This window comes from Glandiceps talaboti, chromosome 16, assembly GCF_964340395.1.
Source record: "Glandiceps talaboti chromosome 16, keGlaTala1.1, whole genome shotgun sequence".
NCBI classification, from domain to species: Eukaryota; Metazoa; Hemichordata; class Enteropneusta; family Spengelidae; genus Glandiceps; species Glandiceps talaboti.
Window position 1 is genome coordinate 22,975,425 of NC_135564.1, and position 14,445 is coordinate 22,989,869.

Consider the following 14,445-nt stretch of genomic DNA (forward strand, 5'->3'; position numbering starts at 1 on the left):
GGTCACGCTCTATTGTTCTAGGGGTCAAACCATATCACGTGGTAGGTATCGTGCCCCCCCTGGTTTACACATAATGATTAGTGGCTCATTCCATTTTGGGTGTGTGGGTTGGTTGCCAACTTATAACACAAATGCTCTCAAATCTGAGCATTTATGCTATTTATTATTATTTACTTGGTAAAAGATACAACGTCATACGATAAAAAATACACAAGGTCACCATCCATTTCAGTTTCCCTTAAATTAAAAAATAACAGGCTATGACCCAACCCTAGAGAGAAATGGTATGCGCCAAGGCACATCCCCCAAATCTTATCTGTTACTATCTATAAACACAGGAAGTCATTTGATTATGTCTAGGATTTGTCTCCTCCGCTAAGGGCTTCGATAAACGACGTAAATTTTCATCCTTCCACTAAATTGAGGTATCATAGTATTGAATGACTAGTTGTAAAATACTATTACATCCGCGATTAGTGGTGGGAGAATGATTTTATTCCGTATATTTTCCTAAGTTTTGTATCATTTTGATCGCAACTGTGTGACATGGAAAAGACAATGAAACAGTCATGAAACAATAGAGTGTTGCGTTTGAGTAGATGTTATGGCGTTTGATCACATATAAGCTACATGTATTTTGTTTATTTTACCAAGCCATTGTCATTGCATGATCTTGGACAGCGTATCAAACTAAGTCAAAGGTCACAATCTTTTGTCACACGATGTATTTCTTACGAAGAGTTCATAGCAGTTTTGTAGTCTGAAAATCATTATGACCATTACAAGGATGTCTTTGACTAAATTTCACGTCATTTCTGTCATCATCTCGAAAAATGTAGCCGGAGAAATGACAAGAGTAGGCGGGTATTTTCTCCGGCGTCCGGCATATAATGAAACCCCTGCTGAATATCAATATCCACTACACATTCAATAACTGGTTTCGCGTATTTAGAAATGTGCCCCAAAACATGAACACGGAACACAGAATCGTGTCTGTCAGTGTTACTAAGTTAGCAGTTTCATTGTAGGCTGTAAGTTGTACCGGTAAAAAAAACGATCATCACATCATGTAGGAAGTACAAAAACATAGAACACGTTGTTTTCTTGCTGAATAAACTCACTGAAATAACAACACGGTCAAATTGCGTCTTTGATTTTGACAGCCACCATTGTTATGATTGAGCTTCACTTAGTTCCGTTGAACGTGGCCGGGGCGAACGCTGACATCCAATTTGTACAGTGTTTTTACAAAGGGAGCTCGTCAATTACCTACCGAATAATTAACTCAGAAACGTAGTTTAAATACTAACTGATCTAAAAATTACTGTTCAGAAAGACCGCATCCGTACATAAATACGAATTCATGCGACAAAGATTTCAACTTTACTACTTGTTACAGTGTAGAGGCCAGCCTTACCCTTATTATACACATATCATCGTACAACTAATATTATTGGCTATAATATTAGCTACATTTGAAAGGTCTCACTTGATTGGCTCATCCTTCGCTATTCCCGTTTTCAAGAGACACCCCGCCAGAATAAAGTGCCACGTAGTACAGCAATGGCGCGAGATCGCCTGTTGGGCGACTTTCCCACCGGGTGTGCTTTTCGAAAACTACACAACACATGCTTTTATGACACGGAATCATAGAAAATCTACCCCGTTTCCAAACTAATCGTAATTTTATCGCGAATAGACAACCAGAGTTGGTCAAAATAGCAAATTAAAAATCAAATGAATTTTACTATGACCGTGAATTTATCATATAGCCGGTGGTTTGAATTCTGAGCTCCCTAATATACCTATCGAAAAGTCACTATCCCGTCGGACTTCCTGCAATGGACATTTTAGTAACCTTTATTGGTCCTTACAGAAAGTTACTTGACTCGCGGGATAGCGGACCAGCGTGTACGTGTATGTCGAACCCTTGCCATACGTTACAGCATAGACCCCCCTGGTTACAGTGGTAACACTCGTTCATGTTCGATTAAGTGATGAAGTGATCTTTTTTTTAATTTCTTTTTATCACAACAACAAAATCTGCACGATCAAAAGTGTTGTAAACTAAACCAGAAAGAATTATCGGGCTGGCTAAACTTCCCGATGAACTGGAGTAAGGTCCAAGTCCAAGTAAGCCCCGATAGTACGTGAGAAAATCGTCTCAAACTAGCGATACAACTTTCAAAATATAACTTGACATGTTAGAGTTATACAATTCAAGACGGGTTTTCACTCGAAAACAACAATTCTGTGAATAATGACACTGAACGCAGCGATTTCTCGGACGATGTTACCACTGCACTGTAACGTATGGCTGACACGACTGCTTCTGGGTTAGTCCCTTCTGCATCCAGGTACTTGGGATTGTCGCCGTACGGAACTACCACATCGGTAATTTTGACGCTGTAATTTTGCCACCAATATTGATCGTACAAAAACAAAACTCCATAAATGAACCACAAAGTACTTTCCCTTTCAAAATGTGGTAATTTTAGAAAGAGTATTATCGTTTTTTGGACGACTGACTCTGTCAAAAATCGTTCGATACACTTCAGTTCAGGCATGGAAGACTTCTCACAATGATAATGAGGTGCATATACTGGAATGAACCATTCTGTAGGAGGGGAGGAGAATTGGATTTGAAGTTTACAAACAAACCTTTTTCGAACAAATATTTGTCATTTGGGCGCACAATGCGTAGAATTAAGACTATAGCACATATTACATTGCTTGTTTGATGTCAATAGTGTCTTTTGAAAAGTTGCACTTTACCTAAAGTCTCGCGGACTGATTTCCAATATGGCGTCGGTCATTATGCTCATTAACATATTCATTTTTTTTTCAAATTTCAAACAAAAAATCATAAAAAATAGAAGAGAAGACGTGCTGACTTGAAATTAACAAATCTAAGTAAGCTACCCCCTGTGCATCAACACACCAGATATCAAATTTGATGAAAATGTCATTTTTGGAAAAAAAATCATAAAAAATTGAAAATGGCACAGATCAACTTGGCATGAACAAATCTGAATAGCCTCCCCCCAGGGAACATGCACACCAAATATCGAAGAATTCCGACTGTCACTTTCGGAGTAGATAGTGAAAATATAAAAGTTTGATGGACACCTATGATTCACTCTACTCTCTATACCTCAATACCCACCTATACCTAAAGCTACGCTTTCAGCTTTCGCTGACAGCGGAGCTAAAAATGCACATTTCTGATGCGATCATTTTCATTTGAACAATTTCCCAACTAGACACCCTAGGTAATGGACCCACCAAATATCATGGCAATTGGTTCAGCGGTTTTTGACTTTTAAGCTGTTTACACACACACACAGACGGAAAGACAGACAGACAGACAGACAGACAGACAGAAGCCGGGCGATGCCTATAACACTACTGAACCTCTGTTCAGTTGTGCTAAAAAACTATGGTAACAGGCTTTTTTATGGACAAGCGTGTTTTCTTAGGTTAATGTATGTACCAAATTATACAGAATTTGAAGAGTGCATGATACTGCTTAATTACTGAATATCATTCATTATTCAAAATACTCATTAAAGGTAAAAGTTGTAGCATCAAACTTCATAGCATAGGTGCGTATTATTGTGGTTGATATATATGTACCACATTATACAAAATTTGAAGCTTGCATTTTTAAGATACAGCCTAGTTATCTAAAATCATTAATGCAAAGTTTTCATTAAAACTAAGTTATATCAACAAATTTTATATTATAGGACATATCCACTTTGTTATGGTTAACGTATGTACTAAATTATACTGAAATTCAAGTATACATTCTTATGATATATCCTAATTACCAAAAATCATTAATCATGCAAATTAGTTATTAACACTGCAAGGTACATCAACAAACTTTATGGGGCATATGGACTTTGTTATGATTAATGTAGGTAGTAAATTATGTTGAAATTGAAGTATGCAGTCTGAAGATATAGCCTAATTACCGGAAAAAAAATTATTATGCAAATTATTCACTAAATCTTTAAGCGAAATCAACAACTTTTATAGGTTATGTTTAACATATGTACTAAATTGTATTGAAATTGAAGTATGCAGTCTTAAGATATAGCGTAATTACCGAAAATCATTAATTATGCAAATTATTCATTAACTCTGTAAGGTACATCAACAAACTTTATAGGACATATGTGTTTTCTTATGGTTAATACATGTACTAAACTGTATTGAAATTCAAGTATGCATTCTTAAGATATAGCGTAATTACCGAAAATCATTAATTATGTAAATTATTCATTAACACTGTAAAGTATATCAACAAACTTTATAGGACATACACAATTTGTTATGGTTAGTGTATGTACTGAATTGTATTGAAATTGAAGTATGCAGTCTTAAGATATAGCCTAATTACCGAAACTCATTAAGTATGTAAATTATTCATTAACACTGAAAGGTACATCAACAAGCTTTACAGGACATATGCTATTGTTATGGTCAACGTATGTACTGAATTATATTGAAATTGAAGTATGTATTCTTAAGTTATAGCCTAAAATCATTAATTATGCAAATTATTCATTAACACTGTAAGGTACATCAACAAACTTTATAGGACATATGTGTTTTCTTATGGTTAATACATGTACTAAACTGTATTGAAATTGAAGAATGTGTTCTTAAGATATAGCCTAATTACCAAAAATAATTAATTATGCAAATCATTCATTAACACTGTAAGGTATATCAACAAATTTTACAGGACAAATGTATGTTATGTTTAACAAATATACTAAATTATATTGAAATTGAAGTGTGCAGTGTTAAGACATAGCTTAATTAGTTGATTTCATTGATATGCAAATTTCCCTAATTAACATGAACAGATCTCGCTCAAAAACTAATCAGGTCTAGCCATTACCCCAAACATTATTTGTACCAAATTTCATTATAATTGAACCAGACGTTTTTAAGAAAATGATGACACACACACACACACACACACACACACACACACACACACACAGACGGACATACATACATACATACAGACAGACAGACACACAAACAGACAGTCCCCTTTTAATACCTTCCGTACCCTTACGGGAGGTAAAAAGTACATTTCTACAAAGCACCATAATTAATATGTATATTTGTCAAATGATGTATCCATTCACGGGTCAACTTGGCCTCAGATCTATATTTACAACACAGACAGCTGTCCTTGAGATTTGAGGATCATTACCGGAATAATAGTTGCCAACATGTTAGATTTGTTTAGGAATTACATCACTGTACCGTCATCAATGTCAAATGTCGCCCTAAATATTTCCAAAATGTGTTACTTCCCATCAGAAAATTTAACCGAAAGTATGGAAATTCTTGACCATAACATATTCAGTCATAAAATCATCAAGTTTCTGACAATTTCTTATAGTTGTTAAGAAAGATTGCAGTCCAAGAACATTTGGAAACAACAGCATAAAGTTTTCTATTAGTATGTTATCACGATCTTTGCCGAGTTTGCACAACCCACTATATGGTGTGCCTCCTCCTCTCTCAGCGTCCCATTTGCTTCCTCTGTTCAGTTTTCTCAAATGTTGTAAGAATTTGCAATTTGTGTCTGATTGACAGAATTTCTTTTCCACTGAAGTTTAGACAACAGTAGTTTTACTCTCACATAAACATTGCGTTGTTGCATTATGCATCATGAGACATCACATTGACCTTATGCTTCCTTCGACATCCTTATGAAACTAGGTCAAGGGTTAAATTCACCTTCAAGGCTTTCGCTCGTGGTAACATGGCCAGTATTGTTTTACCACATAATCATCAAATGTTTTCCAAATAATTATGGATTCATTTCTTATTTTACACTTTACTTTTTTTTAGTATCTATTCATTTTTCATTTCTGACCTTAGATATTTTTCCCAATGATCGTCAGACTTGTGTACTTTTATAAATTATAGCTGACCACACAACTGTCTTGTCGCCATGGGTGAAGCGATGATCAAATTGGTGGACAATCTATGCAGAATACTTCACCTACATTAATTCATACCATGTTGTTACCATTTCATGTTCAATAACTGAAACTTTTTCATTTTGAGCTTCATTACTCGATCGAACACATTACATGAAGTCCCTCTAGGTACTGTGCGTGAATTTACCGTTCACTGTATCATATGCTCTGAGATGGTTCACTGGCATCATTCAAGAACATGGATGTACATGTATTAGTGATAAACGAATCTCTGTGTATACAGAGTTTACAGTTCTTTTCACCAACATGTTCATTCACTTGTCTATGGATCCCTGATGTTCTCTTTGAAAAATACATGATCATTTGGCTGTTACTATGGTTGTGGACACGTTGATAGACATATTTGCATACATTTTTGAATGTTTATCATTTGTCTATTATTCCCTATTGTTATCTTTATAAATATACGTGATCATTTGGCTGTTGCCATGGGCATGGTCTTGTTGCTAGGCATATTTGCATATGTTTTGAATGTTTGTTCACTTGTCCGCGAATCCCAGTTATCTTTGTGAAATGCACCAGTTTAGCTGTTGCTAAACAGCAACATAGGGGTGTTACTTTGCATATTTGCATACAATTATAAATGTTTATTCATTTGGCTATTAATCCTCTTGTTATCTTCGCAATATACGTGATCATTTGCCTGTTGCTATGGCTGTGGTCTTGTTGCTAGGCATATTTGCATACATTTATAAATGTTTATTTTTGGTTCTACAAATTATTTTATAACCCTTTCGTGCTTCAATGTATTGTATTAGATCACTTTGAGCATTTGATCTACGGTAGTTATTTAATAGTTCAAACTTCTTCTCTCTTGCAAATAAACAATCTCTATCCCACCACGGTTTATTGTTATCACTACAACCCTTAAGTTGTTCATTTCCACTAGATATCATCATGCCAACTCCAGCCCTTGAGTAAATCTCAGTTAAAGTATTCAGTGCTTTGTCTAAGTCAAAGCATTCTATAGCCTGATAAAACATGTGATGCAACTGGGTGAACAAATCATCCTGTAATCTTTGTTTAAAATTCTCCACTAAACTAGGCTTCCAACGAAATTTCTTCCAAGTTTCTAGTTGTATTAAATGTTCGTTTACATTATCGGTATTTTTTACTACATCATCACTTGGGAAGGAAAAAGAGCACTGGATAGGAAAGTGATCTGAAACATCCAGTGTACCAACTGTGAACTCATGAATATAATTAAATAAAGATGAGCTAAGTATTACATAATCGACTATGCTGAAAAATGTTTTTCCTTACTGGCATGCAAGAATGAAGTAGTCCAATACAAACTATCAGTTTTTGTTCATAAAGCTTTCAACACTAGTACTAGTTTTGTTCAGCAAACATAGATGTATATGCTCTCCCCTGTCATATTTTTACCTTTAACTATTTTTCCGTTAATTATTAGTAGAATGATATTCAGTTCTTTGTTCTTTTTCTTCTCTACTGTTATGTAAAATGTTTCGTGCGATGGGCCGAGGCCTTAGCATTTGAAATAAACTATCTATAAATGTTTATCATTTGTCTATTAATCCTCTTGTTATCTTCGCAATAAATGTGATCATTTGGCTGTTGCTATGGGTGTGGCCACGTGGTCTTGTTGCTAGGCACATTTACATACATTTTTTGAATGTTTACTCAATTGTCTATTAATCCCTGTAGTTATCTTTGCAATATATACATTTTTTGAATGTTTATTCATTTGTTTTTCTATTCCTGTTGTTATCTTTGCAATACACATGATTATTTGGCTGTTGCTATGGATGTGGTGTTGTTGCTAGGCAAACTTACATACATTTTTGGAATGTTTATTTAATTGTCTAAGAATCCATTATCTATGTGAAATACATGACTGTTTGGCTGTTGCTATGGGCGTGATCATGGTTGCCAGGGTATTTGCATGCATGTTTTTAATGTTTACACACTTGCCTACCAGATGATGTTGTTCTTTGACCAAAATATACTGCCATTTGGTTGTTGCTAAGGGCGTCGTTATGGTTGCTAGGACCAATTGTGTCAAAATATTTGAAGAAAATCTGCAGAATAACACTTTCAGAAACATTTCACCTAGTTTCAGACTCATTGACCAAGTACTTTTTGAGAGATGTTTTTGACCAAAAATGAACATTTTTACACCTAATTTGCATATCACTCATGGAATCATTGTATGCATAATACTTCTTCATCCATACATCCCTAGATGCATTCTCATTAAATTTCAGCCCAATCTGCTCAGTAGTTTTGGAATTATAGATTTTTAACAAAAAAGACAATTTTTTTAGCCCTAATTTGCATATTACATGGAATCATCATGTCATGAACAAATCTTACTTTACACCCCCTTAAGAATGTTCCCACCAAATTTCGCACCAATCTGCCCAGTAGTTTCCGAGTTTAAGTTCTTTGACCAAAAATCACATTTTTTTTTGACCCAAATCACACACCTGTGATGCGATCATTTTGATTTGAACATTTTCCCAACTAGACACCCAAGGTAATGGACCCACCAAATATCATGGCAATCGGTTCAGCGGTTTTTGATTTTAAGTTGTTCACACACACACACACACACACACACACACACACACACACACACACACACACACACACACACACACAGACAGACAGACAGATGCCGGGCGATCCCTATAGCACTACTGAACCTCAGTTCAGTTGTGCTAAAAAATCTGACGAACATTCGCCATCCCATTCGTCCCATTCGAAAGATACATTTCTAGAACTTGTTGTTGTGACTGAGCCTCTATAGCAATGCATGTTAGGAAGGTGAAGTTCAAGGTTATGTGTTCCTACTATGACGACATAACAGGAATGCTTTCATATGCAAATATGAATACTCGCCCAGCAGAGGGTGTCATGAATGTGGAAGCAGCATAATTTCTAACGAGATTTTCACTATTCGTGGTCACTTTTTTCTCCTCAACGCTATAGAAATGTGTTAAGTGGCTATTTTTTATTGATTTGATGAAATGTGAAAAATAGAATTGCAGTGGCCCTTCAATATCACCTGATCCATGCATCACCAGAAACATCCCTGTGAAATTTCAGCCAAATCAACAAAGTACTTTTGGAATTATAGACATTTTAGACCTAATTTGCATATTTCTTATGGCATTATCATGGCATGAACAAATCTTACTTTACATCCATTAAAGAACGTTCGCACCAAATTTCAGACCAATCTGCCCAGTCGTTTTGGAGTTTAAGTCTTTTGACCAAAAACCACATTTTTCGACCCAAAACGCACACCTATGAAGCGATCATTTCCATTTGAACAATCTTTCATTACAACACCATAAGTAATTCCTCACCAAATGTCAAGCCAATCAGTCTGGCAGTTTTTGACTTTAAGTTGTTTACACACACACACACACACACACACACACACACACACACACACACACACTCACACATGCACACTCTCATGCACGCACACACACTCACACACACACAAACACACGGCCAAACAGATGCACAGGTGGAAGCCCAATTTATAAGCCCCTCTTGGCAGTGCACATTGGGAGATAAATACCCTGTGTATACAACATTTGCACTCTTACATCAAGAGGTTCTGTCATACAATATTACAACTGACTGTGAATACTTACTTAAATCACCAATTATGTAGTCAGAACGATCACTGCCAACATCATATGGTCCAAGTAATGGGGCAGAACCAGAGATACCATAATACAGGTTAAATCCTTGCACAGGGACAACAGGAGCTTCCTGTGTCATTGACCACTTTACCAAGATAGCTGTTGAATTTATATTTTTCAATACCAGAACTGGAGCTGTAGGTACTGTGAAATGAAACAGAAAATGAAGATTAGTTTGACATATTGTAAGGACACAGATTGGCTTTACAATAACTGCATAACCATTTTTAACTTCTCTTATTGTTATGCTTCTGTCTGTCTTGCTGTCTGTTTGCCTGTCTGTGTATTGTTGTGTAAATGTCTGTCAGTCTGTATATGTATGTATGTATGTATGTATGTATGTATGTATGTATGTATGTATGTATGTATGTATGTATGTATGTGTGTGTGTATGTATGTGTGTATGTATGTATGTATGTATGTATGTATGTATGTATGTATGTATGTATAGGCTGTTCCTTTGGGTGTGGTCTTGTTGCTAGGTACATTTACATACATTTTTTTGAATGTTCATTCAATTGTCTATTAATCCCTGTTGTTATCTTTGGCAATATATGCGATCATTTAGCTATTGCTATAGGCGTGGTCTTGTTGCTGGGCACATTAACATACACTTCTTCAAAGTTTATTCAATTATCTATTAATCCCTGTTGTTATCTTTGCAATATATGTGATCAGTTGGCTGTTGCTATGGGTGTGGTCTTGTTGCTATGCATATTTGCATACATTTTTTGAAAGTTGGTTCACTTGTCTAAGAATCCCTGTTGTTATCTTAGTGAAAAACACCACCGTTTGACTGTTGCTATGGGCATGGTCATAGTTGCTAGGGTATTTCCATACATTTTTTGAATGTTTACTCACTTGCCTACCAGATGATGTTGTTATTTAACCAAAATATACTGCCATTTGTTTGTTGCTAAGGGCATGGTCATGGTTGCTAGAATTCAGACCGATCTGCCCAGTAGCTTTTGAGTTCAAGTTTTTTGACCAAAAATCAAATTTTTTTCCCCAAATTACACCAATGGTAAGATCATTTTGATTTGAACAATTTCCCAACTGGACACCCAAGGTAAAACACCCACCAAATATCATGGCTATTGGTCCAGCAGTTTTTGACTTTACATTGTTTACACACACGAACTGTACCCAACAGTGTAAGTGGTTGTTTTTCCCCAATTCTGAATCAAAGTTTTGATATTAGTGATTTGTGGACTATAATGTATGTCCTCCATATTCTCCAGATCAACATTGAAATTTACTCCCAAAACTGTGAAATTTTCGCCAATCCACCATAGTTTTTTCTGTGGCATTAGTTTTCTATCGGAATGTCTGGAAGACCCAATCCAAATTGCTTAGTTTTATCGTAGTTTGCATTCAGAGTAGAGCCATCTGCAAATCTATCAAGTGTAATCAAAGCCAAAAACATAAATATGTCATCAGCATACTGCCCTAGCAGGTATTCCTTTTCATTAACAACAATACCTCTAATTTGTGTATTATTTTTACAAGAAAGGGCTAAAATTTCTACTGCAACTAAGAAAAGGATCCCCCTGTCCCACTCCGCTTTCTAAAGTAAAAAATACCACCAATGGCGCTGTAGCATAACTGTACAGTTTTTAAAAATGTTTATCCATATGCAAGTCCATGCTAACAATAGGTGTTCATTTGCTGAATCCAGTTGCCTATCCAACCACGCAATCATTTGGCTGTTGATATGGGCATGGTCTTGTTGCTAAGCAAATTTACATACATTTTTTGAATATTTATTCAATTCTCTATTAATCCCTGTTGTTATCTTTGCAATATATGTGATCATTTGGCTGTTGCTATGAGCATGGTCTTGTTGCTGGGTAAATTTTCATACATTTTTTTAAATGTTTATTCATTTGTCTTGCAATTCGTGTTTGTTATCTTTGCAATATGTGTGATCACTTGGCTGTTGCATACATTTCTTGAATCTGTATTAACTTGCCTTCCCTTCCCACATTTCATCTTTGCAATATAAACCATCATTAAGCTATTGCTATGGGCATGGTCATGTTGCTAGGCAAATTTACATACATGTTAGAATGTTTTATTCAATTGTCTATTAATCCCTGTTGTTATCTTTGTGAAATACACGACCGTTTGGCTGTTACTATGGGTGTGGTTATGGTTGCTAGGGTATTTCCATACATTTTTAAATTGTTTACTCACTTGCTTATCAGAAGATGTTCTTATTTAACCAAAATATACTGCCATTTGGTTGTTACTAAGGGCGTGGTCATGGTTGCTATGGCCAATTTTGTCAAAATGTTTTGAAGAAAATCTGCAGAATAATACTCACCAAAGTTTCAGACTCATTGACCACGTACTTCTTGAAATATAAGTTTTCAACCAAAAATGAACATTTTACACCTAATTCGCATATCACTCATGGAATCATTGTATGCTTATTATTTCTTCTTCCATACTTCCCTATATGCATTCCCATTAAATTTCAGCCCAATCTGCTTAGTGGTTTTGGAATTATAGATTTTTGCATATCACTCATGGGACCATCATATCATGAACAATAAAAACACCCTGACGAATGTTTTATCCAAATTTCAGCCCAATCTGCCCAGTATTTTTTGACCAAAAACCACATTTTTTGACCAAAATCACAAACCGGTGGTAAGATCATTTTGATTTGAACAATTTCCCAACTAGACACCCAAGGTAATGGACCCACCAAATATCATGGCAATCAGTTCAGTGGTTTTTGACTTTAAGTTGTTTATACACACACATCCACACAGACAGACAGACAGACGCCGGGCGATCCCTATTAAAATTGGGAAAAGCTACCATTATTTAGGACACAACTTGAAATATCTGCATAAAAAATTGAAACCCATTTTCGGAAAGAGTCCAAAATTGATCGCAGAGAGTGACTCCAAAGTAAAGTCCCATTCAACAGTATCAAATGCCTTTTGTAAGTCCAATAGGTAGTATATATCGGCTGCAGATCTGATTTTATAATCAGTATTTAATAATGAGGGATGCCAGTTCTTAATGCAAAATCTACTTTTGTTGTACTTTGGAATGCACATGATCAAACCCTGTTTTTGAATATGGGATAGACTTCCCAATGTATATGCTTCGTTTTAAACGTCATACCAAAAATACAGACAAGTTTGGCCAGAAATGCTTAAAGAATTCAACAGTAAAACTGTCGCTACCTGATGATTTCCCGTTAGCCATATGATTTAGAGCAGCAGTACACTCCTCAGAACTGAAAAGCCCCTCCAGACAGTCCTTCTGATTTTCCATTAAAACAGGCTTTGGAAAAAAAGTGCACCATTTCAAAATCAATATCTGATCTGAAGTGTTTTTTTGTCTGATATAGTTTGCTGTAGAAGCATTTGACCTCTTTTAGAATGTCATTTTGATTAGTTATAGTTTCCCCATTCTCTTTGGAATTCACTCATTGTCCTGTACATGGAGTGACGCTTTTCCAAAGCACACAAGTACTTTGATGGCTTTTCACCATACAGGGACCAGTTGGCCGTTGAAGGGACAAGAACACCATGAATTTTACTCGATCTAAACTGTTTCAGTTCCGCTGACTTTTCTTCATATTTGTTTAAAATATCAACATTCTGAGAGACCTGATAGTTTTTACGAGTTTCTCCACCTGTTTTTCTAACTCTCGCTCTCTTTTACAGAAATTTGACTTTCTCTTAATACTATACAGTATTGTAATACCTCTAATGTTTAACTTCAAAGTCTCCCAAAATAGTTTTATCGAACCTGAATCGGGTTACTCAGAATCTGTCTCATTTGGCCCAGACTTATTACTGTATTCTGTAACGGTTTCCCTTATTACTTTTCATTAACTAGATCAGAGTAATTATTGTCTCTAAGTAGGTCATTATTCAATTTCCAGATCCCCATTCCCCTCCTTACATCAGATAGTTTAACATTCTGGCAGATCGCTGAATGGTCAGACCAGTAACCTGGGGCAATTATTGATTTTGTCACCATTTCTGCTATGTCAGGGGTAACAAGAAAAAAATCATGTCTACTCTGTTTAAATGGCGTCTTTTTACACCAAGTAAAACCACGATCATCAGGATGTAGTTTACACCAAATGTCAACTAAACAATACTCCTCTATCCATGCATCTACTTCAATCTTAGCACCTGGATTGTTTGTTGAAAATAGCCAAATGTATCATACTCATAATTTCTAACAACGTTCCAATCCCCACATAGAATACAGGTTTCAGCACTCATTTCATCCAAATGATTACGAATATCTCTGAACAAATGTGGCTTGCCTTTGTTTTGGACCGTAAAAATTTACAATGGTAAAGCACATATCAGAAACGGACAAGTATAAAATTATATAACGGCCTTGTTGGTCAAGTACGGTGATATGGATAATGTAATCAAAACTTGGCATGAACAAAATACCAACACCTCATTTATTTCTTACATTGGCATTTGGGTTCAAAATACAATTTCCACCGCATTCAGCTCTCCACCTATTTATGTCAATTGCACTATACGGAATTTCCAGAAAACAAAGAATTGAACATCTTTTCTTCTGTAAACAGTTAAGGTAATCGGTAACTGATTCCGATGTAATCTGACACAGCACAAAGTGTTTTGGGCGAGATCAACTTTGAACTTTTTATTTGCATATATTGTCAGCACGATTGGGTTTTAGGAACTGGCAGTTTATGTTGTCATTTTCTT

General features: G+C 35.7%; 1 protein-coding gene across 1 annotated transcript in view; it reads right to left on the minus strand.

Annotated features, from left to right (window-relative positions):
* The window catches only part of LOC144447225 (protogenin-like), a 122,809-nt gene that overhangs the window by 65,344 nt on the left and 43,020 nt on the right, over positions 1-14,445 (minus strand). The window contains exon 8 of the mRNA XM_078137127.1: positions 9,671-9,865. Within this exon, the coding sequence (XP_077993253.1) occupies positions 9,671-9,865 (195 nt within the window). The remainder of the gene's footprint in view (positions 1-9,670; positions 9,866-14,445) is intronic.